Source organism: Bombus vancouverensis, chromosome 1 (genome assembly GCF_051014615.1).
Source record: "Bombus vancouverensis nearcticus chromosome 1, iyBomVanc1_principal, whole genome shotgun sequence".
Lineage (NCBI taxonomy): Eukaryota > Metazoa > Arthropoda > Insecta > Hymenoptera > Apidae > Bombus > Bombus vancouverensis.
The window spans coordinates 19,687,853-19,715,640 of record NC_134911.1 but is presented as its reverse complement, the minus strand read 5'-3'; the positions used below and the strand labels follow the sequence as shown (position 1 = coordinate 19,715,640).

Below are 27,788 nucleotides of genomic sequence, written 5' to 3'. Positions count from 1 at the left end.
TTCATTCAATATTTAGATTTTCTTAACGATTTCCTTTACATATTTATTCTAATTTATCTGTATATAATTCATAAACTTTATCTTCTCAAATTGTTCCATATTTTTAACCAATTTGAAACTTATCTTTCTACAATTTTTCAACTTGTTACAAGAAAAGGACTAATATAGTGGTAGTAAAGTTCTTATGTTTATTTTATTTTACTAAATTTATCATTACACTTGCAAGCTTTATTTGCAGCCTTCGATACTTCTTGTTTGGCATTCACAGAGACTTTATATGGGAAACGCACAAAATAAATTGAAAGATTTACCATGTGTATATTCGAAGAAGCAACTACGAATAGTGGTTCAAAATGAATTTAGTCGTTTCTACAACCAATTTGACGCAATCAATCCGAACAAGTAATCAGGTTGCAATATTCCATCGATTTCTAAATAATCAATAACACACAATAGACTCAGCGACACTCGTTAGAGTAACATTTGATCTTACCATAATTTGAGTACAACGAGTCGCGGTGAATAAAATTTAACCGATCAAATAGCAACACGAAATTTAATGACTAATGTATAATGGTAACGATAGAACACACCTAAGCGGCCATTTATGACATTAGCTCGCGAAAGGTATTAGCTAGTAGTAATTGTTAAACGAATATGACAATTACTATGAAAACGACGAACATCGTTTCAATAATGTCATCTTTCTCGTGTTTTTTATAACGACACGACATTGCCTTTATTAATAAAATTCGATGTTAACAATGGTATATTATATACAATTTAAATCTAGACACTTGGTATTACTATAGTAATAAGAAATTAATTGACTTAATTACCAATAGACAAATATACGTTGAATGGTCACTTGTTAAAGTATGGTATGTAACATTAATTTAGTGAATTAACAAAGAAATTATTTAAGCGTTCAGGTATGTGAACGTAAGATATGTATATGTATATATAAAGAAAGATAAAAACAGTATCTCTAGATATTTCTGAACATCTTCATTGTATCGTGTTTTTCAATAAAGTATCATTTCTTCTCCATTCTTCATAACATATTTAACGCTCTCTGTAACTTATCTATTAGTGTATAATAGTCCTCTAAATCTTTTTATAAATAGTTAAGATATTTAGAATGAATTTTAAGAAATTAACCAACTGTCTAGATTTGAACCGGATGTTAAATGCACCAACTCCAAATTGATTTCCCCCTTTAATTGAGCTCCAAAATTCTTCGTTGTTAAAGGGACAATTCAGAGTTGTTGATTTCGAACCACGTAATGATTCACTCGAAGTCAGTAATTTCAAAGGTAATGACGATCATGAAGAATGCATCGCTGTTATTGTTTATAAAAATTTGGTATAAAGCATAGAAAAATTGTTGCAAAAACGAAGCTTGCGTAATTGAACGTCGTATTTACACGGACCAGCCATGGTTCCACGCTCTAACTCACAATTTGAACGCTATATACTCTGAACAGCAATTATGAACACAACGAACGTAGCCGTTAACGTATAACAGGATACAGATAATAGCGACGATGGAAAACTAAAAATACTAAACAGGTTGACTACCATTTGTACGAAAAATATCTGGTACCCTCTATCTTTATTATTCTAGAAGATACCAGGATATGAATTAATGTAGAAGAGAAATGAGAAATTATGGCAGAAATAGTAGCTCAGCCTGTATAAAATTTTTAGTCTCCGTTATGATAAAATTACAAATACTGTTTAAACATTTTTAGAGAACTTATTTGTAAAGGACGCGTAAAATTTTGTATCAAAGATAACACAAAGGATGTTTAAAAATATGTAAGATCAATCTCCTTTCAATGTTCTTTAAATTGATTGATTTTAAAATGGTACTTGCCAAAGCCATTGCTAGGAGTTTTAAGTTAGTTTCTTTCTTTGCTTTGCTTTACGTCAATTACTTTTACAATTTTGCCAAAAGGTTTATAAATACTTGGTTAAAAAAATAATAATATAATTGTTATTATTTTATAAGAAAGAATAGATACAAATAATCAATAAAAATGTTCCAATGTACAAAATTCATTACAATATTTTCTCAAAATTAAAATTTACTGTGATTAGACAACAAGTAAATATCTCTATAAAAAATGCGAAGACAATAAAATATGTAAACTTCAAAACGATTATTTAAAATTGAAAAATATTTGAATCGTTTAAAATCCAGTTTTCTATCCTCAGAGAATATCACTTCGCGAGGAGGAACGTTATATCCGAAAGTATCTATAAACTAGCGGAAAGGGACATTAACAAACGTATAATAATTAGATTTCAGCCTCTTTCAGCTTTCTTGCCATCGTATAGCATCCATTGTTTGCGAAACTAAAGTAAAATAAAAGATACTTCACGAAAACGAGAGGAAATCTGTAAAATAAACTATATTTTTCAGCAGTATGTAGCGGACGAATGTTAATATCGATTAAACGCAAAACATTGTTATCCTTAGTACCTAAATCAGTATCATAACTCAGTGTCATATCATAATACTATTGAAACTTCGAAAAATTTTATCGCAAAAGTTTCACGTAATGCTGCAAAGATACGAAAAACGGTAGGAAAGAAATTAGCTTTCGGTGAGAGATTCAAGAATCTGTCAATGTCATCGATTCCTCTTCGTCTTGGCCCCGTATTCAATGTCGTTCAGTCGAAAATACAGGCGAGAACTCGTACGAGACAATTACCGATTCTCGCACAGGTCTTCTGTCCCTGATTTGCACATTCCTTTCTCCTGTTCTTCCGATTGTCTTGGCATTCTTTTTTCCCTGGTTTCGATATTTTGTAGCTTTGGTCCTCGCAGATTCTCGTACCCATCCTTGGAGTACTGATCAGCTTAGGTAATGTTCCAGTTACGGAATTTCGGAGCTATGGACAAAGAATATAATAAACCTTTTATAACTATCATAAACATTATATTTATAATTAATTATAAATTAATTCTATACTTGTTATATATTTTTCAATTGAATTCCAATTCCAAAGAATAGATTAAAATTACACAACATGTTTAACAGAAAGTTAGTCGAATCTTCGTTTTAGATTTTATTAATGAAACTTTTATTTTACTTCTTTATTGAAAGTAAAGTTACATGTATTTTTAGAAAAATTAAAACTCTTTCTGTCTATTTATCTAAATATAAATTGATTGAGATGGAATATTATATGTACCAACATGCTTCAAAGTAAACGTGACTTTTTATGATGTGAAGTATCGTGTAAAGTAGCGTTCAGATGATCAATATTATTATCGATACTTTTTCCAATATTTAAAGTTTTCAATATTGTATTGACAATATATATTGATCGCCTGGAGAGTCTCTTACATATGATGATATTGAGAATCTTAAACATATTAACGATATGTAATGTTGGTCGTCTGAACGCTCCTTTATGATCGCTACGTTTGTTTATCATTTTATCCGATGATAGGAAGTGATATAAATATAACCTAAATAAATTCTGAAATTCACATGTTTGTAGATAAAATTACTAGAAATTATTGGATATCATATTTGGGTATCACTAGCACTAATTATTATTATCCAAACTGTTCAAAAAATTTACGTAGAAAATATAAATCTATTTACCGTTCTTCTACGTCTCTCATATCTGCTATTATGTTTCGCATCTTCAAGTTTGTTATTTATCCTATATTTTCTAATCGTCATTTCACACTTTGCGAATAGATACGTTAATACACCACAAAAATGAAACTTATTATTGAATATTTCGTATTTATTAAATTTTGCGATATACGAAGATCTTTATTTTATCTTCTTCGACTTTTAGTTGAACATCGCACAAAGAGATAAGAAAATATTCACATAAAACCACACTTAGATGTCAGTATATTACACAAAAGATAGTCGAGAACTAAAATGGGTGATTTGATAAATGAATATGGTATAAATGGGATTTGGGCACTGCTAAATCAATAAACCATGGTCAGATAAAAGAGTACTGTCTGATAATGATCGTGGACATCGTTTTCAGCAACAAGATAAGTACTAACGTCTGATAAAGAAGGTGTGTTTCACTTTCACCTCGAGCGATATAGTTCTTATCGAATCGCGGAAAATTAACAATATACACGTATAACGTGGAAAAACGAGCAGAAATAGTTGTATCAAGTTTGGACAAGAAATATTAATTACTTCTTATCAAACATGATTATTACATAGATTACATCTTTAATGATTGTAAAGAAAAAAACTTACAATTGAAATAAGATATGTATCACTGGTGGTGTAGGAAAAGGGAGTATTTTATAAAATTAAGATATGCTCGAAAATAAAAGTGATATTGAGATAATCGCAGTATATAATTGTGTTAGTAAACAATTCTATTATATAAAACTTCAGTAACACAGTAATATGTTATACATGTATAAATATTGACAATTTTTTAAATTCTAATTAATTTTACTTGAATCAGACATTTCCTAACTATTATATTTTACTCACTACTCTGTCTAAATATCATATTCCATATTATAACAATAAAATTTCTTTCTAGTACCACATATAATATGTACAATCAGTTATTGTTTAATATATCACCAAAAATGAAACTTTGGAGATCTAAAACAGAAAAGAAGGAAAGAAGAATTTTAATCTTCTCAACAGGTACTGTTAGATCATGAATAATCAAAAACAGTCTAGATCAGAGTATATAATGTTCAAATGTGTAATCTTGTTTTATATGTGTAATATTTACTTAAACATGCTATAGACAGACAATTAAAAAGTAAAGTGTTAATTTTTGAAATTTAGAAAAAGAAGGGGGAGAAAAAATAATTAATCTTCTTAAGAGATATTATCGAATCCCAAATAGTCAAAACAGTTTGGACTAGAATAACTCATTTCTAAGTATCTAAATATGGTGAAAATAAATATCAATTACATATGTATGATCTTATTCCTATCCTTCAAAAAATCAAAACATCCTTTCCCAAAACCACTTTGATCAAAAATTGTTATCACGTGAAAATGAATGCTAATGTTACCCAAACAATTATATATCGTTTGATCCAATGATATATACTAGTTCAGTGCGAAAAAGTGTGAACGTACCTTCTCTTCCTCGTGTTTTACCGTATGTCCCAAAATTCTGGCGACGATATAAGCCGACTCTTCGCTAAAAAAGATTCCGCTCGCCATAGGACCTTCGATGAACTCTCTGTCAGTCATAAGAAGATATCGGACGCTATACCAAACATCGTCCGAGAGCGCGGCTCTCTTATTGCTAGCGGTTGGTTTGACTCCGTTTCTTTTACACTCGAACATGGCCCATCTGTCTAATGCTTCGAACAGTATCGATTCTTTGGTCAATCTCAGAGTGTCTCGAGACACCAATTCTTTCACTTCGGTAGAACTCAATTGTTGGAAGTATTCCTGGCAGAAAACCGTCTCCGGATCCGAGTCGATCACGTCCAAACAAGCGAGAAGAAGTCGCGTACAGACTGCGGCTAAGATTTCAACGAGGTTTTAGTTATCGAGGTTCTAATCCTGGAGGAAGGAGAAATGGTAGGAGAAATTAGTAGATATTAGAATTGGTTATATAGTATGCTCTCTATGGTCTAACTTTTCTCATCTTGCTGAACAACTTGAGAATTTACTAATGTTTTTTGGAATTATGTTTTCTGGTGAATTAGCGTTGTGCGCAATATTTTTTAGGATGAATTGGCTTTTGTGGATTTTTTTAAGATAAGTTGATTACAAGGAGTGGCAATAGCGGTAGTGTTTACTTTGTGGGTGTGATAGGTCGGTTGTGTTTTAGTAATGTGGCTTCATGGTTAATTCAATTAGTGGCAGTAATGTCACTCGTTTAGCGATATACTTGATGGCATTGAAAGTTTTATTCGTGGAACCATTGTTTGAAAGATTTGTCGCCTTTTTACAAATTCTCAATTACCAAATTCTCAGTTACCAAATTATTAAAAAATATGACAAATTTCAGCGTTAAACATTGATGGTTTAATTGGTTGCTCTAGTTATTTAAACAATTATTAACGTAGAATAATGAATAGAATAATAAAATATTGACTAAAGCATTATTTAACGATCGTAGAAATTTCCATACGATTCGAAATTAAAAATTTAAAGATAGCTTGAATTTTTATCGTGTTATGCCAATTGTTACTTTCACCATGGAATTTCCGTTCTAATTTTTCTCGTGCGATTCAAGAGCGTTATTCGAGGAATATTAATTAAGAATTGTCCAAATTCCAAAAAAGGCAATTTAGTGACAATACCTATTTCAGCAGCGTCATCACCGGGAGCAGGAGGAGCTGTAGGTGACCAGTTGGGATGCCAGCTTATGTGGTTCGCGTAAAGAGTGAGGCCTTCGTAGATCTCAAGCGCGGAAATCGGAGTTAGGCTCTTTTCCAGAAACTCAACGATCAATCGTACTAATCCTGGACAAAGATACTGATGAGCCGCATGAAGTGTTGATTTAGCCATAGTCACGGTATGGAAATTGATCGTCTCGTCGAGAAGGTATCTGCACAAAGATGAACGTACTTCGAGTTGGTATGAAAGAAAACAGTTGCCTGAAGATTTGTATCGTTGAATTACAGATTTTAACCATATTTTTCAGCCATGTTTGTTCAGATTTATACCAACGCCTCCTCTTTTATCCAATAAGAATTTTTAAAATAATAAAGTCTTCAAAACTGTCCTAATCTTTAGTTAATCGTAGGCACTGTTAGGTGAGAAATTATTTTATCAAATACCTTTCGCTTAGATTTGGGCTAATTTGGATGTGACAAGTTCTAGGAGAATTTTCTTCGAAATTTACATCTACTACATCTTTTCCTCGGACGTCGAGCTGTGATCATTCTTCGTTTGCAACGGACTATCAATGGGAATGTAATTAAAATAAGAATCCAAAAGTAAGCGATGGTACCAAGTATCGTCAATGTGTACAGAGACGTTGCCATAATCGCATCGCGATTCTTTCTAAAAATACTCGATTCTCTAATAAAAGGAATTCTTATTTTTACTTATAAAAGAGGGTTAAGATGTTGAACGACGAGAGATATTATTTATCAAATTCTTCTTACTACGTTTCTATGATTTTGATTAAAACGTCGTAAAGGTTATCCTTCTCTAAACCATGTTCTTATAATGATTGATTTCTGTGGAAGATCACCACTTTTGTCTTTAGCCCTCCCCCTCTCCCATTGTAAGTTACATAAAATAACTATGCTATGAAAGAAATGATATAGTTTTGTTATCTACTATTGTTTATAAAGTCACGAAGAATTTCAAGCAATACAAAATAAAAAATTGAATTTCCAAATGTATCAAATACAGCTAACGCTTGTTTAAACTCCAGTGTATGTTACGTAATATTATTTCGCCTAAATTCAGACGCGCTTGTCCTTTATGCGCTAGATCTATTCTTTTTCCTCATCGAGCAGTTAGAAAATATTCTCGTGGCAGCCTCCTTTCCGCTAGAATTACAATGCAAATTCCCGATTTATTGTAATTTAGACGAGCTCTACCATAGTCGAACTAATCGTATCTCCACAAACTTCCAACTTTAATATAACTATCGACACTGTGTTTACCTGAGTAAATGATCGAAAGCCCTTTTGTCCACGTGTTGTAATCTCAACACAGGTGGAGGATCGCTTGGTGCAGGCGCTAAAGGACCGAGGAGCATAGCACGGAAACATTCCGATTTCTCGGCGAGTCGTTGCCTTCCTACGCAGTAGGTCCACGTGTCTCCGGGTCGACCAACCTAAATGCAATATGCACATACAGTACCAGACATTTAAAAGGAGAGAAGAAATTTTTCTCATTGTGTTTCAGGATCACGCGAACCAATACAGGTTTCGTAAGTGAGAGAAATGAATTTAGGAGATGCGTGGTAAGCAGGATGCGTATATTTACGTGAATTCATATTTTTACGAACAGAATGTAAAAGATGAAACCTGGAGAGAAATTTGTTTTACCTACTAAATATCATAATATTTCATAATATTTCATAAGGTTTATTACATAGTGATAAGCGTTCGATTTTTCTGACCGGTTCCGTTTCTTTCGTAATGATTTCTGCCGCTTGTTATAGTTTTCTTAACAGCGTTCTTTATCTTTCAGATACGAAATTTCTGTGTTGAAGTCTCATATTCGGTTCTCTATTCAAATTAGAGAACGAGAAGATTGAGCGACTTTGTAGATCTTTTAAATTATTGTGTAACGTATATGATTCGATGGAAGTGTGGTGCAAATGATAAAATTCTGTAATACGAGAAAAACGAATGAAATTTTACGATATGAGGCTTTAGATGTTTTGAAAGATTAAAACAGGTTATTATACACGCATATACACATTAAACACCCAGAAAATTTTTAGATAAGAAATTCTGTACAATTTTAATATAGATAAAATCCTTTAGATAAAAGTATAATACTTACGCCACGCGTAATCTGTTTCTCGAATGTAACGTAATTTCTAAAAGGAATAGAAAATAGAATCTTAAACAAGCTATAACGTTATAGAAATCATTTAGTGCAATAGTTATCGAATCGACTTCTTCGATACCCTTTCTTCTATTGATTAACAAACATCAACGAATAGTATCGTACACGCGCAAACAAAATGCCTTCTTTTCTGTTTAAATCCGATATAAGCCGAAAGGTATTACACTGAGGTTACCGCAGTTTATGCAATTCAAATCAAAACGCCATTTGATAGACGATTAAAAAAGTAGATCGATAAGATGTTGATAAAAGGATACATAGGCATAGAAAATGTGAATACGCGCTATTCATACATCATTCAATACACACAATTCATGAAATCATGAAAGGTATGGATAACTTTTTCGTTTTATTCTTTTTTTATTTTTTTTTTTTTTTTTTACCTCAAGAATCACCATGTTACGAATCGAAGATTCCGTCGATCCATTTCCCTCGGTCCTGATAAGAGGAACTTGAGCCATGTCTTCCGTCGAGTTTCGAAGGATCGTAAGTTCTTTCAACGAATCCCACGCGATTACTGGTAAGATTATGATCCTGGAGTAGATTCGAATCCTAACACCCTCCTGAATCTTTTGTCGTGTCCTTTCAGACTCGGTGCGAGCGCATCGTGAGCTGTCGTCTGCAACAAAACACACAAGAAACTCGATGCTCCAGGGGTCAGGTTGCAAAACCTGAATTAAAATTTCTAATTTCCTTGTTTTGAAATATTTGAAAGTATAGCAGGGAATTACGTTGCGAAGATTATATCGGTAGTAAAGTACAATTGGTCTTTAGATGTTCTTTCAATACAAAGGAAGCTATGAATTTGTTCGACTAATGTTTATTCTTTGTTAGGAAAATGTTACGTAACATTTTTTTAAACTCGTACAGCATTGTTTTCTAAAGTAGTAATCTTTCAATTGTTTTTCGAAAATAAAAAATGTCTCGTAGAATTTATGTACATTAATTATTGTGTGATTTTAGTATTTATTTTATAGATATTTCGTTCAAGACTCTAATTAAATTTTATCGTTAAATTTATTATTTATTCTTTACCAGTTTGGATCGACATTTTTTTATGCGACATTATAAAATAATAATAATGTAATATATACTATGTAGTATATTATAAATACTATAATTGTAATTATAATAATTGTAATAATAATAATTGTAATAATTGTAATATTGTGTCGTGCAGTTAAATATTATAAAACTAGATATCAAACAGTTTAGTTTTATACACGCTATTATTAATACGAACAATTTTCTTTAGTATTGATATTTATAGAAATTTCAACATCGGTGTATTTTTTTCTTAATGATGTTACGTATTTCTATTATTACTGCCTATTATTTACACGTTTGAAGACGCGTGAGTACGAAGTGTGTATTTAAACAATAACAATTAGAGTACAATTCCAACATAAATTCATAGACGTAACATTTTACGACAGCAAACCTTGGCATAGAAATTTCGAAATATTACGAGTTTTCAAGTTTTTCCTTCTTAATTTTATACAATTCGGAATGCAAAAGCTACAATCTTTTCAAGGTGCGAATTTCAATAAAACGATAATATGCGATAGGCTTATGTCGCGACGATGCGTAAACAGAAACAGATAATAGTTATATTTATTTTTATATCTTCGATGAATCGTTTATTCGAATATCACATATTTCGCCAACTAGACCAAGAATCAATGAGTGCTATTTTTATTTTTTCACGCTTCTATTAAGCGGCTCGATGATGTTTTGCTATGTAGACACGAAGAAATCTAGCAGTATCTGAACCATACAAGAGTTTGGCAACGTTCATCGTAGATAGCATTTTATGTTTGATTACCTCTTGATTCTTTTTCATTGAGATAATGAACAGTACTTATATTCCTGATTGAAATAGCGAGGAAGAAAATTATATCCTGTGACTTATAAAAATGAAGAAAAATCAAGAAAGAAAAAATCGACTGAGAAAAATCAAGTTCTCAACAATGCTTAAGTGATTTTTATATTACACGCTTAAAAATGAGAATTGTCAAAGCATAAAAAGAAGGATATGTAAAATTTGTTACATTTTAAGTAAAGAGAAGTTACAGTATCCTGTGAGTTTAGTAGCCTGTTATGTCGAAAGCTGACGAAACATTTCTTTTATGTGTGTTCTTCATACGTTAGACGAAATTATTTCTTTAGACGAAATATTTTGTCTCGAGGCCAGAAGAGCATCCTGTTCTTATCATAAAAGTGCAATGGCAAACAAATTCATGAACCTGTAATGTTCTTACATGAAATTTCTACTGTACGAGATTTGTGCCGTTAAATTTCTCTGTAATAGACGTTACAATTATACCAATTAGCTTAGTGACAGGATTTCTTAATATCAATTCATTACGATTTAATATTGTTCGAAAGAAACGTGAAAACTAAGTTAAGCAATTTTTTACGATAGTGAAGATACGATGTTAACTTTCTACATATCTGTTGACCGCAATTCTTATATTTTAGTTCTTCGTGAAAAGAAGCGTTGCTTAGGAACAATTGGTGCCTATTTATCGATGTAACAAGCATAGAATTTTGATGGCCGACTAACGCAAAGATAAAAATTCTACGTTACATTCGTTAAACGAGCGTCAGAAAAATGTGCATCTTACCATCGTTGCATACGACTGTCATGTTGATGGCGCGGTTCACAAAGTTGTTTTCTTTTGTCAAAAATTTTGTTAAAAAAGTTTTGTTAAAAAATATCAACACTCAACATATTCTTCACTGTTTACTTTCTGAAATTATGTTATCCTTTACTGTTTGTCTTATAATTTTAACAATGGAATTTATCGTCTGAAGTAACAATAAGAGGAAAAATATCGTCGAAGTGTTCAAATAATGAGATCGTTCGATAAAAAATATTACTTTCACCACACTATTTATCTATTTACTTTATATTGCTTTTATATTTAAACGATACTGCGGAAAAACACACGCTGTATGAAATTCTTACTTTTCACTATTTTTACTCTTCGATACACTAATCGTCTATTATCCGCGTGTTATGTCATCCAAACGAAAGAAATTTCTCAATTAGCGCAACGAGTCCCTGAAATTCCAAAAATCCTATATCTTCACGATAAAAACAATATTCGATTACGATTCATATTTTCACGCATCTTCGCGCAAGGATCTACCAAACAAACTTTCTTCGAAGAAACTTCACTGTCATACTTTTATCTTTTAAGTTAAGATCTGTTTTCTTGTTCTGCCGACAAATCGATTCGATCGAAACAGAGTGGACACGGCAACCCTCTCAGAGCGAACAACCTCGCTCGACTGACAGATCGATCAGACTCGTGCGGCTGCAATGAATGAGTCAGTCTACGGGGGGGATTCGTTTTAAAATGCAAATGTATGCGGTTACGTTTTATCGACTGCAACGACAATTACTTATAAACAACGGATAAAGGTCTCAGGCACCGTGGAATGTCTCGAGTCTGTGACACCGTCTTATCGATACGTCGAACATCGATGGGGAAAAGAAAGCCGATTGGTTTGCTTCGTACGGTGGAAAAGGATGCTACTGCTATGGGAATTTTATTTGGCTTGCGAGATAACTGGATTATGGATTTTCATGCTTTTAGAGGAAAACTGGAAGTGCAGAAAGACATAGATATGCACATCATATGCAAAAACTATACGAAATATTCAGAGTATAGCGCTTATAATATTCAATGGATGAAATAAATTTCTATTCGGATTCCGTTTGTTCGATCAACCGTTTGCACTTCGAATTTTATTTCAATTTCGTTAGCAGCAGCTGCCAACGCTTTTAAGTGTTGTATTTGAAATTTACTTTAACTCAAAAATAAGACAATTTAAGTGAATAAAGGAAGAAACAAATTCACTTAAATACTAGTATTATTCACACTATTGTTGTATTTTCTAATTTTTAATTGTGTGATATATCTTGAAACAATTTCCAGGATGCAATCCTGGCTTTCTTTCACAAATAATGTGGGACTCGACAAAGGAGCTCCTGAGATAAAAATTGACGTCGAGTCACACTCGACATAGGAGTGCAAAGGATTAAGCTTGTCGAAATACGAATTTGCATAAAAGGTAACTGGTAACAAGCTAAGTAGACTCGGACTCTTAATTCTTTCTCTATGGCATCGAATATACGACACCGAAGGTAATTTTGAAAGCTGCAGATGAGGATAGTTTTTATATATAGATATGTAAATATTTTTTATAATTATTCATATATTGTGATAACTATTTTTATGATTATTGTATTACATAAAACGAATCTACTACGTTTTTAGCAAATAATTTTGACCGATATTTGTGGCCGTATAAACAGATGTTCTCACGATCTTGAAGGAAATGAAGTTTGAGAAATCTTTTTATAAGTAATTAGAAAATGAAAAGTTTGGGGTTTTCCGGATGATGTTGATGTAATTTCTAGTTTCACTTTTCAATATTTTTAAAAGCAAAACAGTTGCAAAATGGTGAAGTTACTTAATATATCTGGAATACCTTCTGTTACTTTTCGATAACTGATCGCCATTCCCAAAAATTGGGACGTTTGAAATAAAAAATCATTTTTATATCTTTACCAAATACAAATATATCCTATTTTTTTCATATGATTTCATAAGTATTATATACTTGTGTAACATTATTTTGGATTGATTGCATTATATAAATTTCTCGTGAGTTCTTTTTCGTGAATAAGTAGTTGCCATTAGCTAAGATACTATCACTGATAGAAAGTATCTCGTGAACAGACTCGTGGAATGCATTTTTATTGTGTCTTAAAGAAACACTTTATCGATACTTCGAAGCATTGAAAACTGCTTTGGTCAGCAATTTGATGCATACGTTTTATACTATACTTATATCGCCATAGAACTCACAAGTTATAAATTTACAAATTTACTTACAAATTATAGTTAAAAATTATTTACTATGTAAGTTTTACATTGTTCGATATTTAACATCGTACTCGTCTATTTACAATTATCAATTAAAACGTAAAAAAGTGATTCCGTCAGCAATGTCAATTTTTATGTAATAGAATTTGCAACTAGCAAAAGTGCTGGACGAAATATTTATGATTTAACAGTGAAACGTTTGGTTTAAAAAATAACGCGTTCATATTATTTCAGTATTATAGTATTTTCAGTAGGAAATATTTCCATGCCATTTTTTATCGGTTTCTTTTTACATATTTCGTTAAAAAGGAAAAAATAAAATACACAGAAGAAAAATACAATCGGATTGTTCAATTTTGACATGACACATCAGAGGTCTCACGACTATACTTTTATGTTCCATCCTGTTCCATTTTTCCTTCTCTCTTTTTTCTCTTTCCTTTGTTGTATGTCGAACAAAACATGATTGACAGAAATCTTGAGGCTGTGTTAATATAGTTTTGCATTTGAAACAGATAATTAGCACGCGTTAATTGATTGCAATTCCCGAGACGTGCACGAGTAATTTCATTTTGAAGGCCGGGACCAAGGTTACACCATAGTTATACAAGTAGAATGAAACTTGCAGGACGATACTAATTTATCTACGAAATGTCTTTTTACGATTTTGATTTTTATTTGAATAAAATACTATTTTGATTAATTATAATCAGAATTATTAGATACAATGGATAAATCAGAGTGATATTGATATTAGTATTTATTTTTCTTCTTAATTGATAAAGGAAAGAAACTTATCAAAAACAAAATATAGGAATTCACATTTTGATTGCGATTAAAAGATAGTTAAATTTGTTATGTATTAAAGAAAATTACCATTCTTCGTGTCTTGGAAAAGATCTTTGATCATTTCAATGTCATCGTCATGTAAATTTTTCGTCGTAATAATCATAATGATGAGAGATAAAGAAGCTTGAGACACGAGAGATTCACGAAGAATTCGGATAGTGTGCGAACGCTACTAAAATTCTTCGTTGCTTGTGAATCACGGTTTCGTTAAAATTAGAGCTAGCAGAGGCAAGAACCCAGAGGGACGTTGGCCACCGGGGTCAAATAATTTTAGTAAAAATCTGTCTTGCCCCAAAAATATCATTCACATGGCGGTAAGCCTAACCTTGAGAATCCGGGCGCCAATGAACCCTTAAATTATTCAGGCTAATCTTAATTCGAGAGTATAAACACACAGCTACGATAGCGTGTTTCTTTCTGAATTAAAACAAAATTATGTTACTTTTTTCTAAGATAAAGAAATTATGTTACTAAAAATTTTATTATTATTTTCTTTTCTTTTCGTAATTTCAAAATGTATCCGAAGAAATAATTTATTTATTCGTTTATTTGATATAAATCACATAGAATGATATATTTATGAATAATTTTAGACGTGTTTATCGATTAAAAAATATGATTCTAAAAAGATTTTAAACAATGGAAGAAGAAATAAGTATGTATACGGATTGGATAGAAACTACTTGTATCAGATTATGTATACACGTTCCGCCGCAACCGATGTACACGTAAATTTGTTGACTAAAAATTTGCGCAACAACGCTGTTGAATTTAACACGATCCATGTGTAAACGGATAATTAAGCTAAACGAGCTCCAACGCGACCTTTTAATTCAATTGAGATTAATTTCTTTGTTTCATACGCGTCTATATTACCATAAGATACACGAATGTAGTGGAAAATTAATCGTGTTGAAAATAACGTGGCAAAATTATATAAAATGAACATTGAAAATGAATTTTCTTTTTCGTTTCTCACTTACATTATTCACATAATGGTATCTATGTGAAATATTAAAAAAAAAGCTACAGTATTTTATAATTATAATTCTTATAAGTTATAAGCTCGTGTATGATTTGATATACTGAGCAAATGATATAATTATAATAGTTATAATTAATATACGAAATAAGTAATATAATAAGAAAGTTGAAAAACTTTCCAAATATAAAACATTCGTTTTCTATAGTTATACTTTCTTATAATTGTACCTCTATGAATGTATATGTAATATATCTGATAAATTATAATTTTTATAAATGATAAATTCACTATTTTCTAATCGTTTCAAACTATGCGTCAGACGATATAGTATCGAGTAAGTGTTGGAGACGGGTGTAAAAAGAAAAAATCTCAGTTCATGTTTCTAATCCGATGCACGTATTAATTTCTCACGGTTGCATTAACTAGATTCACGCATGTCGATCAGCATATATTGTGAATAATAATGAGTACTGTCTGTGTTTTCAAAGACGTAATTCATTTTTATACCGGTCGTATGTATCACCTTCTGCGACTATCGATTCCAGCACTTCATTGATGTTGACTCGTCGATATTATGCGTATCATTTAATTCGTGTTAGTTTTATCCAAAGAATAAACGAATTAAATTTTAGAGAAGAAGTTGCGAACTATTTAAAAATTACACTTCATTTATTCCAATATATCTGCTTAATATATTTCATTAGATTAAATAATTGTATATTTTATATCCAAAGCGACATCGAATTTTTCCTGTTATGATTTATATGTATTTCATAACTTTTCCATTTATTTTATCTAGTAATATACAAAACATGAAAAAGAAGATAAAATTTATTTGCAATTAAAAGCTTTTAAATATGGTATTCAACATTTTCTATTAGAAAGAGACTGCCCGAAATGAACGTATATAGTTTCAATAATCATGAAATTTATTTTGATAATATCGTTCATACATCTACCGTTGTAGTATCGTCACTCGAATGATCAGTCAATAATAGATATAACTGTCAATAATAGCGATTGAGACTCCACTGATAGTATTTGCTCAATTAAGAACAAATGTAAACTTATCGCTTCTCATAACGAAAAGAATAATTGAACTACTTAAGTTGAAAATATAGAAGGAAGCAACTTCTAAAATACTTGACAGTTATTTGATAATAGAATTAATTTAATGAGATAATTCTAAATAATAAATTTCTTAAGTATAGAAAAATATTTTGAAAGGTTTGCTCGTTTAACAAATCTTTATGTCAGCATAAGGAAACAATTTTTCTTATTATTATTATTTATATTTATTTTCTTTTGTATACCTTCTTTTTTCCCCTAGATACCAACGAAAAAAGGAAAAATAATCAAAGCTGAAATTCATGCTGGCTAATTATGAATCTGAAGAGAAAACGCAGAACCGTAAATATAATTAATGTGGTGTTTTACAAGAAATATTTCGACATTCCTCTTCGTAGGTGTATGCAACGAATGTGACCTCGAAGTCTGTGGTATACAATATACATATTGTCTCTCGTTATTACGTGTCCTATACTCTCGTCGAGCAACCTATCACAGTAAATGACAAAAAGTGGTGCGTGAATTTGTACGATAAAAACGTTACGTTGCAACATCTCGTATGGTGAATAGAATGGCAGAAAAAATGGTAAAAAGTAGATGGAATAATTGGACTCTGAAAGAAGAAAATAACTTGAAACGTGCGAATGCTGACGATTGTTATTCGGAGGTAACAGTTCCCGATTTTATGATTCCAAAAAAGGCTTGTTTCTTACTTCAGAAATGTTTTAGAAGCATCATGAGCTAACAAAAGAAATGTCATATGATGTTTAGTCATATGAAATCGAAAATTTATATCTACGTATCTCTGATAAAAAGAAATACGCGATAGGCATGATAATATAGAATATTTAAGAATAATTAATAAAATTAACATTTTTCATCTATCAAATTTCTTGTATATAGAAAGGTATATTACACGATTCATGTATCAAACGAATAACAGCCATACGCTATGTTAGAAAAATTAACATATTTTCTTCTTTATAATGCAATAAAATATAATTTCGAACGGAATATCCATGAGCTTTTAATATTTCTGACGAATTATTTCTTGTTGTATAAAGTATGTAAAACTTACAAAAAGAATATTTCTGGTAGCATTAAACATTAGAAACGAATGCTATAATATTTATAAATATTGTATATTGCATATTTTATTCCAAGTAGATTCAGCGAATGGAGATAATAAAAAGAGGGAAATGAACTTCATGTTGGATTTTTATTTCAAATTTTTGTCGCCTATTTACTCTTCCTCTGCTATCTCGTTCTGTCAATGACCGTTCAGTTACAAAGAGAAAAAGAAGCATGTCGCAATTTTTATAGCTACAATTGCTACAGTTTCCTTGAATTCTGGCCTGGTTTTCAGATCAAAAGATCGTTCAATAAGTCTTTTTCGTATTTACGCTAATCAGGATATCAAACGTTTTGTAAAAACTTCATTTTTAAATTGGAATTCGATTTTACCTTCGTCAAAATTTACATATTAATATTCTTACATTTAATCTTACATAATAATCTTCTTATTATTTGTTTATAATATCTTTTACTTATTTTCATCGAACAACATCATCGGTAATCGTGCGTTACAACATAGTTTCTCGTTCTGTTATCTTTCTAATGTTTGGCGAAAGGTAAAAATAGAAAAATAACGATGACACTACGCAGGTACATAGCTTTAAAACAAAATGCCAATGTCAATCATGGTCGCGGCACATATTTACAAGTTTACAGAGAAAATTAGCGACAACAAACGATAAATCCGACGAAGAGTAGTTAGAGTAATAGTCTATTTACTTATGTAACATCATGTGGAACAACAAGAGGTGAATCTTCGATATTATCTTGAAATTTATCGTAATAAGGAGTAGAATGAGATGAAATAATCTTTTAGTGATGTAATGTTATTGAAGAATTTCTTGTATCCATTGAAATTAACGTGTTATTTTAGTTTAATGTCATCATAGTTGAAAAACATAATTTCGATCTAAACATTATCGATGTTTAGAAGAGACAGAAAATAAGAAATACAAAAAAGAGTAATACAATATTTATAATGAGATATTTTTTGAGCTTAAAGAAAGAAAAATTGTAATGAAATAGTAATGATGTTAATAATAGATGTTGATATTAATAGCAATATTAGGAACGAAAAATATTACAACAAAATGTTTTGCTTTCATTAAGATCCTATTATTTATATTATATTTCTAAATTAATTTTATATTTTCGTTAAAACAGTTACACTGAATATCGGGTAAGTTCGAGGTATAAAGTAATAAAACTTAAATTTGGACTGCATATTTACTAAACAAAAAAAAAAACAAAACTTCCAGAAATGAATCTTTTATTAAAAGGTTTGTACTAAAAGAAGGATAATGAAATGAAACGTGGGAATTTTCGATATATAATCTTCTTAAGGAGGAGAATACGTCGACTTTGTTATTCACAATTGAATCAATTAGATGAAAAGTACTCGAAGGGCTTTAATTGATTTTCGCCCGCATATAATTCCCTTTCCTTACGTCCAGAGGCAATCTATGACCCACATAACACTGCAGAAATTAACGATCGCAAATACATTCTAATTTTGTCTAATCGTCGTCAACTCCTATTACTATTCAATCCTAATATCGATAATTATTACACGACAAAGACGCGTCGTGTTTATAACAAAGCTTAATTTCAACTTCAAGCTTAACTTCGATTTTTCGGTAAGAATCAATAAATACAAACTTCTATAACTATAATGTTCCTATACTTTTGCATCTGACAGAGTGTTACGACAGTGAAAAACTAAGCTTTATTTAACCCTCCAACGTTCTTTGAGTCGCACTCGACCCAATCGTATCTTCTACCTTTAATAAACTGAAGTTTCCGGGAAAGATGAAATGATTCATACTGCTATTTAATTTTCTACTACGCATCCTGTGAGAATATTATACGTCCTTTTGTTTGTTAAAACAAGAACGCGATTTAGATATAAAAATTTCAAGATCGTAGCAGGATTAAGTAATCACTAAAAAAAAAAAAATTGTACAGTTAGGGGTCAACATTTTCCTGTTACGCTTAACGAAAGAAAAACGACGTATCTTTAACTCGAAAGGTGTGCTTACAGAAGGTTAAAAAAAACTTGAAGGGAAGGAAACCTAACGACAGGTATTTAGTTCTAGAAACATAATTCTCGCCGAAGAGTGGGAAGAAATAATAAAAATTCCAAGCTGTTCATTGGTTCCGGACATTCCAGTATATCGACGCGAAAAAGTGGGACCTAACGATGAATTATACTATGATCTCGAGTGTCACGCAGCTTTCGGTATCAGCTTTTTGTCTGTGCTCATTCGTCATGCTCTACTAGCGTCGATGGTAAAAGCCGAACGCGATGACAGTATCGCATGAAAGCGAAAAATGTAGGTAAGAAACGAAGAAAAGGATGAATGGAAAAAAACGGCGCGGCGGATCGAAATAAGAACGTGCGAGTGGTCGACTCGTAGAGCCTTGAAACCATAATCAACGTCTCGTACGCAGAATGGTTTTCGTCAAGACTTGGGGATCGCGCTTTAGTTGTACACGCGTCACTTCCTTTTTTTAACGTGAAAAAAGAGACGGAAGTTTATACGTGGTATCCGTCACTCATGCACATACGAATTTATTTGTTACGGATAGCTTTGGCGTATGTATGCAAATTAATATACTTTTCTAAAAAAGATCTAAACGGGACCTACTGTGATTTGATTAGATTCAAATATTTTGATTCAGCTTTGAATATTTTTGCATATTGTGTTCGTTCGTTTAAATTGTCCGTAAACGTATAAAAATCCACAGCCATAATTATAAATGATGAGTTTCATGATATCGTAACTTATTGGGTTGGCAATTAAGTGATTACGGATTTTGTCATTAGGCGGTAATGTAAAACACGATAGGATACAGATAGTGGAGTAAGAAAATTGTAAGTGTTTCGAGAATTAATTAAGAATGAATTAATCTTTTGGTGCAATTGATAATAAACGTAAAGGATAATGATATGTTTTCACGTGATATTGTAATAGTTATATGTGCACCGTTGTTGTTTTCTTTAGTTACTTCAGTTTAGTAGAGATATCATTTTGTACACTCTTTCTGGAAAACGTAATACTTTAGATGTTTAGATTACTTTGTTTCTCTGCTGGAAAAGTATTCAAATTTTAACAATTTTTATTTATATTCCTATATGAGTCTTTTTTTTAGAAGCTGAGTTGATTAATTTCATATCTGGTAAGTTTTTGCGAATAGATTGTTTCATATAATCGACAGAAGAACAAAAAAAAGGCAAGATTAACGAAAGAAATTTTAGAAGTAAATTTTACAAATTACAAATCATCCGATTATCCTAATAAAATTTCTCAAACGACAAATGACCATATAAACTGCCACGAGTTTGTTTATAAAAGATACCATTTATAACACCATCGTTTTATGAGCAAATTGTGCTCAACAAATTTTCGAATCTAATTTAATTTGTTCTAATGCAATTTGAAAGAAATTAATTTCTTTCTTAATACTATATACAGGGTGGTTGGTAACTGGTGGTACAAGCGGAAACGGGGTGATTCTACGCGAAAAAAGAAGTCGAAAATATAGAATAAAAATTTTTCGTTTGAGGCTTTGTTTTCGAGAAAATCGACTTTGAATTTTCGCTCGGTACGCGTGTGGTACGTTATAACGGATCTCACTGTAGATCGTTGTCTCGATGGAAAAATTAAAAAAAAAAAATAAAAAAAAAAATTTTATTCTATATTTTCGACTTCTTTTTTCACCCCCTTTCCGCTTGTACCACCAGTTGCCAACCGCCCTGTATATATGTACTTCATCGGTTAAAACAACATGATTAAGTAATCGATACAACTTTATTTACACCGTATGGACTAAGTTAAATGTAATTACATACATGAAAAACTATAATTTTAATTATACGTTACAGAAAACAACGCAAGAGAAACTCTTTGATTGCATTGTATTATTTATTATACATAGTATACATGTAATAGTTATTTTCTTGTACCCAAGTCGCGTCATACTGCTCGGAGAAGAATATGTAACATATTATTGGATTCTTTCGAAACAATGGACGAGCATTAGCTGTCAAAGAAGAATGTGAAGAGGGTAAGAGCTGGAACATGTAACGAGAGCATAACTTACGACAGGGTGAAGCGGAATTATCTGTTTCGTATTTCCTCGACCGTATTGACGATGACCAAAGCCTAAACTAGTCGAAGATCGTCGATAACGAGAGAAAGTCAATGACATAGAGACTTTGTTTGGTCCTTTAGGAGCAACGCGAAGAAAATCTCGCGTGCCTAAGAGAATTCTAAATTTAACGAAATAAGACAATTGGATAACACCGTTCGAGACATCTTGGAACAAGAAAGATAATATAAATAAAACAAATTAATAAATTATATTATCCTTTGTATAATATATCTTCAAAAGCGCTGTATAAAGCGAATAAATATTATTCAATCGAAATATTCAATACAGCAATTTCAACGCACTTTTGAGATGAAATTTTGTGAAATTAAATTAACACGCGTTGAAGAAAAAAGAAAAAAGGAAAACGTTGCATAAAAACATTGCAGACTTTGGCTAATCTTTTTATACGTAGAGTGTCCCAGATTTTTCGACCAAACGTTGTCATTATAATCTATAGACCGAGATAAGGAAAAAAGTCGTATAAATGTATGTCATTGAAAGCATTGTTAAAAAGTTATAACAAAAAGCGACGAAATGAGCGGAAACGAACGTGCGTTACTACAGTACAAAGTATAAATAGATCAGGAATATTTATATCTAATCAGAGGTATAATTAACACAATACCTTTGCATGATACTTCTGTAATTCCAGCTACAATTCCATTTAAAAATGTTTTCTATTCCTGTCAATACGAGATTGGCAGCGGCAAAAAATTGAATTTATTACTCTTTGTAACATTAAGTTCTCCACGTTACATTAAGTCCTCGTCCATTACTCGTTGAAGCTAAAGTCATAAAAGTGTTACGATACCTTCGATGATTACTACTAGACGTAAATATTTCTGATTTATTCATACTTCATTCTTATAATAATATGTGTGTAATACACATAATAAGGAACGCGTGTTCCTTATCGTGAATTTCATATATCGTCCCTCTGTTAGAATTCTTTGATAATTTTAGATTTCAAGTTTCCTTTTTTATTTTTCTGAGTGATAACTGTCGTACACTCTGTTTTCTACTTCTATAATAAATATAGACGTATAGACGTATAAATGTAGACGTATATAGACATATTCGGTGACATATGTTCGTACGATACTCTTTTCTATCTTTACCCACAGAATATACTGACAATGCTTGACCGGAAAAAGATTGGAACACACTGTACATAAGATAAGTTTTATAATTACAGAGATTATACATATCTTTATTTGGATATTAAATATCTTTGGATAATTAGAATGTAAATATAAAATATAACACAAGAATAACGCAAAAACGAAATCAAATAAAAATTTCCACGTTGTCAATGTCGCAAATAAATATCAAATATACAGCAAACATTCGTCCTCTGTATTCCATCTAATTATACAATCTTGGATTAAATACAGATGAACTATAAACATAGAACAGATATTTGATTCAGACATTAAGGTACAGAATATATAAAGTTGGAAATTATCGTTCTGGACAGATACAAATGAACTAAAGAAACGTATGAATTAGACATTCACGCAGAAAATGTGTTCTAGTAATTAAACGAAGAATTCATCCAACGACGATAAGTAGCGTACTTTGATAACTACCATAAAGTGGTACATTCAAGAAACGATAAAAGCTGTACATTCATAACATCGTTGAAAACGCATCGTGAATTGAATCGTCGTATGAGAAGACTGAGGGTTTACAATGGCAAAACGTACGAGAACTACTTGTTAATAGGATTGCAGTGTATCGGTAAATCCTTGAAGAAACCATGTCTTTTTCCAAGGTCCCTAATATCGGATTAAACGAACCAGGATATTCAGTACCTGATGGAACAATATCTTTTTTGTTCTCTGACTTGCGGAAGACTTATATGCTTGTTACAGTTAGGTGTATAATTATATTTTCACAAAAGGACAGAGTTATTATTCAATTTATATATTCCGCTATCGTAAAATTGTTACGAACTGTTAACATGGTGCTGTTTCGAAAAGATCGTACCTACGTGTCGCGTTATTATTATCTCTTTAATATGTTTTACGGTTAACGTTTCACAGCTATGATTAAGAAAGTCGATTTATAATAAAAGTGTATTAAAAGTTAATTATATTAGATTTGTATATATAGGAAGAAATTAGTGACAGTAATGATGGTAAAAATTAAGTACTCTAGCATTTTTAAAGAACGTTAGATCATATATCATTGTCTTCAATATTCATTTTATATTGGAATTTCCAAAATATGATATAGAACTTTAAGCTGTAATTTATAAATTATATCAAGTATTCAAATTGTTATTCAAGAACATGTATATCAAATATTCAAACATTAAATTTTTCTCCACAAGTTACTTTACAGGCTATAAATTATTCAGAAATTAATTTATAAATCAGGTATAAATTGCTAACATAAATTAGAATTAAATATCTCTAATGAAATGATAGAAAATTAAATAAACAGTATACATTTATCAACGTTTGAACAAAATTTAAAGAAAATTAGAATATTTTTTCCTTAGTTTCCTTATACTTTGTCTATACAAAATTTGTTGCCGTAACTATTATCATCATAAATATATACAACACACGGTATTACAAAGTGCAAAACATATTTTCTATACCGTGTAACATCTCCATAATCTTTATTTAGATGTAGCATATATAAATTTATTACATAATTATTATATAATTATCTGAAAACCAAACGAACTTTCTTCAACCCTGATTCTTAATTTCTATAATTTCTTGGACTCCATCCTCACCTTCTCCATTCGCTTCTTCGTCCGATTGTTTACTCCCAAATCCAAATAATCGCATGTTTATCGGATCAGCATCGATTCTTTTTACGTGATTCCTGTAGAACGCGAACGTAAGGGAAACGATCCATTCGCTGACAAACCACAGCACACTACACGCGAAACAGTCGAGAAGTTCCGATATCATCAAGTCGCGACACGATAACGGTCCATATGTCGTTAATAACTCGCGAACGTAGTTTAAATTTGATCCCAATGAGAAAATGTCTTAGAAATAAGGGATTTTTCAAGCCTTCGGCTGCAGCTAAAATTAATCATACATATATCTCAAAATAGAGGTCGAAAAAAGTCTTTTGTTTTATGTTTTTCAAAGACAAGGTTCAATTATTAATAGTCAACTTCTGTCGAAGTCTTTACTAAACTCATTTATTTAATTTGCATACAGAAACAATTATTTTGTTCGTGTATGATTGCCCAAAATTCGCATTAGTGGTTCCTTATGTACCAAGAAATCTCGAATATGAAAAATATTTATGTAGCGTAGCAAATATAGGACACTATATTTAATCTTAATTATCAGTTTTTGTTAAATTTATTATTAACTTCGGTTATTTAGTTTATACGTGTAAACGTTTCTTCTTTATTCATACATAATTGCACAAAATTTGTAATTGACGTTTCTTTGTGCACTAAAAACTCTTAAACATAAGACAGGCGTGGAAAAACAAAAAATGGAGATAGTCTACTTTAACTCTTAGTTACCCTTCTTTGTCAAATTCTTCGTTAAATTCATTTATTTCATTTCCGTGTATATTCTTCCTTACTTATGTACAATGTTACGTGTAATTATCGAAACTGGGGTTAAAGATTCTTCATCGCAAACTTCGAAACACAAAACAGATTTACATATCAAAGAAGGTTATAAATTTAACAACACACTTAACAAAATATCAGGTAATTTTACTAAATTCCCGCCATAGAACGTTTACGATTGATAAATACATAACTGACAATTAAAGATCGACAACATAGCGTACCGTAACACTGCTATCTTGTGACAATAGCAACGATATCTCACAGTTTATCAAGCACAAGTTCCAACTTCAATCAAAGAATTACATACGAAACGACTACAACCCACTGATTTCTTTGTAGAACAACAAACGTATCAGACTTTCCCTTCACAATAATAAAACTCAGACTTTTTTCGAAAATAGGAGAAATATTGAACTCTGTAATTGTCAAGGATCATACGATTAATAGAAGCGATACTAGCGTCGCTGTTAAAACACGTGCCGCGCGAAATACACTCGAAGAATGAACCGACTGGCAGTAAGTCTATGCGCTTTTGTGGTTTCAAAAGCGACCACCAGCATCCTGTCTACAAGGAATCACGTGATTAATCTTTTGTACACGCACACGTGGTGGTATGGGTATAATGTGTCATATACGTGTGACGTCCCATTGCAAGAGGTTAGAATGGAATAAACCTCACTGACCGATATTCTTTTTTCCTGCTGTTCGATCATTAAAAGACGAAGCATCATTAATGGGAATCCTGGAAAAAATCGCGCCACGTAATAGGAAAGAGAGAGACGGAGAAGGAAGTTAAGGAGAAGCTGAAGAGAGACAGAAAGTGGTAGAAACCCAGTTCCGAAGGGAAGTTCTTGTACTATTATTCATAAAAGTGGTTGGAAAGTAGGGGAAGTTTCATTCTAGTGGAAATATTTTACTGGATTTAATTCTAGGAGAAACGGATTTCCTTATGCATTTGGGACTCTATAGTCGAAGATATTAATATCTTTGTTATAAACTCCCGACTTTTAATCGATTAGAACAATCGACCTATAACGTACAACGTAAAATATATTACATGTAAGCGATTATAATTAAAGTAATAAATGAAAAGAAATGGATATATGAATATGTTTCCCTCTAAATATAAGTCAATATAGAAGAGTCTTTTTATAGCAAAGAAAATGGGGGTATAATCTAAATATAATTCATAATTGTCGTATTTCGTCGAGTCTCTTTGGTTAATTTGCAAAAACACAAGGAATATGAAACTTGTCACTTTGATAATTGTTTGATAATTGAAAATAGAAGATATTCTATATTACGCAGAAAAATACTGTATGTCTTTTTTTTAAACGATTTGTTATACATGTATAATGTACACTGCAGCTTATAAATATTAGGGCACTCGGTATAAATGAAATATTCCTCGCACTTTTTATTTTCTAATCTATTTTACTACAAATTTATCATTTCATTTGTGTCATATGTATTTTATAATATAAAATGTTAAATAAAGTAAAATCTGCTAGAGTTTTCTGTAATCACTAAATTGCTTGTGTTATACTGAGCTTGTACTCCTTTAATTCGTCATGCAGGTATTACGTTATATTATATAATAATCTATACATAATATAGTTACAGAAATTACAGCATAATTAATCAATTCGTTAGGAATATCAATCGTTTGAAAGAAAAATTCAATGTTCTTTCAATTTTTCTTTCATGGATAAAGTTAATAATGAAGTTAGGTAATCTTTAAGGAAGGAAATATTGATAGAGAGCAATAAATCTGATAACTGATACATTGTATTATTTTAGTGTTAAAAATGCACCGTATTATCTATCTATAACGATAAAGCGATGAGGTCACGAACAATTGCATCTGTTTCCATGGAAAACTAATAAATATTACTGTTCAAACATTTGCAAAGTGTCATATGACATCTGCAATTACCTATATATTTGATGGCTAGCGTGTCCTCATTATCTATTTATAAAGCAATGGTTAAAACGTTTCTAGTGACATAGAAAATGATGATATGCCTAATGATATTCACATTTAAATGTCTTAAAATTTTTTAAATACCATTTATGTTCGATCGAAAGATCATAAAAATATCTTTTACTTAGAAGGGGATGGTTTCTATACTGATAAAAAAAAAATTGAGAATAAACGTTTTTTTATAAACTCGTAAATAAATTCAAATCATACTCCTTGGGTATTGTCCGATTTTTCAAATTTCATTAAATGCAATTTCGGTCAATCTACAGAAATGCTATCAATTAACATAATTGGATATTTTCCAACTTTTTTATTGATATATACAAATCACATGCTATTTTAAATAACGACAATAGCAACAACAATAATAGAAGAAAAAAGTAGTCAAGATCTGATGACTAAAAGGAAGAAGAAGAAAACGAAGAGATAAAAAGATAATTGTTTATAGAAACACGTTGTACTTTTAATATAAATTGCTTATCAAGGTATCTGGATGTAATATGAAAGTGACGATTATTATCGTCTCATCTTACCATATTTGATATTTCGAGTTTACATTCGAAGCAGATTTTGTAATACAACCTAATTAATACATTCGCATTGTTTGAACGTTAGTAGACACGACATCCCTAGCTTATATCACTATGAAACCTCAATGATGCGAGAACATAAACAGTTTGCAATATAT

General features: G+C 31.1%; 1 protein-coding gene across 4 annotated transcripts; it reads right to left on the bottom strand.

The window, feature by feature from the left end:
- Positions 1-165: 165 nt before the first annotated feature.
- Positions 166-25,589, bottom strand: axed (BTB/POZ domain-containing protein axundead). Of its 4 annotated transcripts, none has more exons than XM_076622251.1 (7): positions 25,338-25,589; positions 24,307-24,604; positions 8,909-9,144; positions 7,610-7,782; positions 6,290-6,537; positions 5,109-5,503; positions 166-2,901 (listed from the first exon to the last, which is right to left on the bottom strand). In XM_076622251.1, exons 2-7 carry the CDS (start codon positions 24,485-24,487, stop codon positions 2,680-2,682), a joined length of 1,455 nt encoding a protein of 484 aa, XP_076478366.1. In that variant the 5' UTR covers positions 24,488-24,604; positions 25,338-25,589; the 3' UTR covers positions 166-2,679. The 4 variants fall into 4 exon arrangements, with proteins under 4 accessions (XP_076478366.1, XP_076478371.1, XP_076478379.1 ...); XM_076622256.1 differs by having other exon boundaries at positions 25,424-25,589; XM_076622264.1 differs by lacking the exons at positions 24,307-24,604; positions 25,338-25,589 and adding exons at positions 11,153-11,592; positions 11,718-11,781.
- Between the last annotated feature and the right edge of the window lie 2,199 nt (positions 25,590-27,788).

Excerpts from the sequence above, each read along its gene's own strand:
- axed (XM_076622251.1), bottom strand. The coding sequence starts at position 24,487 with ATGATATCGGAACTTCTCGACTGTTTCGCGTGTAGTGTGCTGTGGTTT. Across the intron at positions 9,145-24,306 it reads CGAAGAAGCGAATGGAGAAG|ACGACAGCTCACGATGCGCT; the intron begins GTGAGGATGGAG and ends GTTTTGTTGCAG. Across the intron at positions 5,504-6,289 it reads TGATGACGCTGCTGAAATAG|CCGCAGTCTGTACGCGACTT; the intron begins GTATTGTCACTA and ends TTGAAATCTTAG.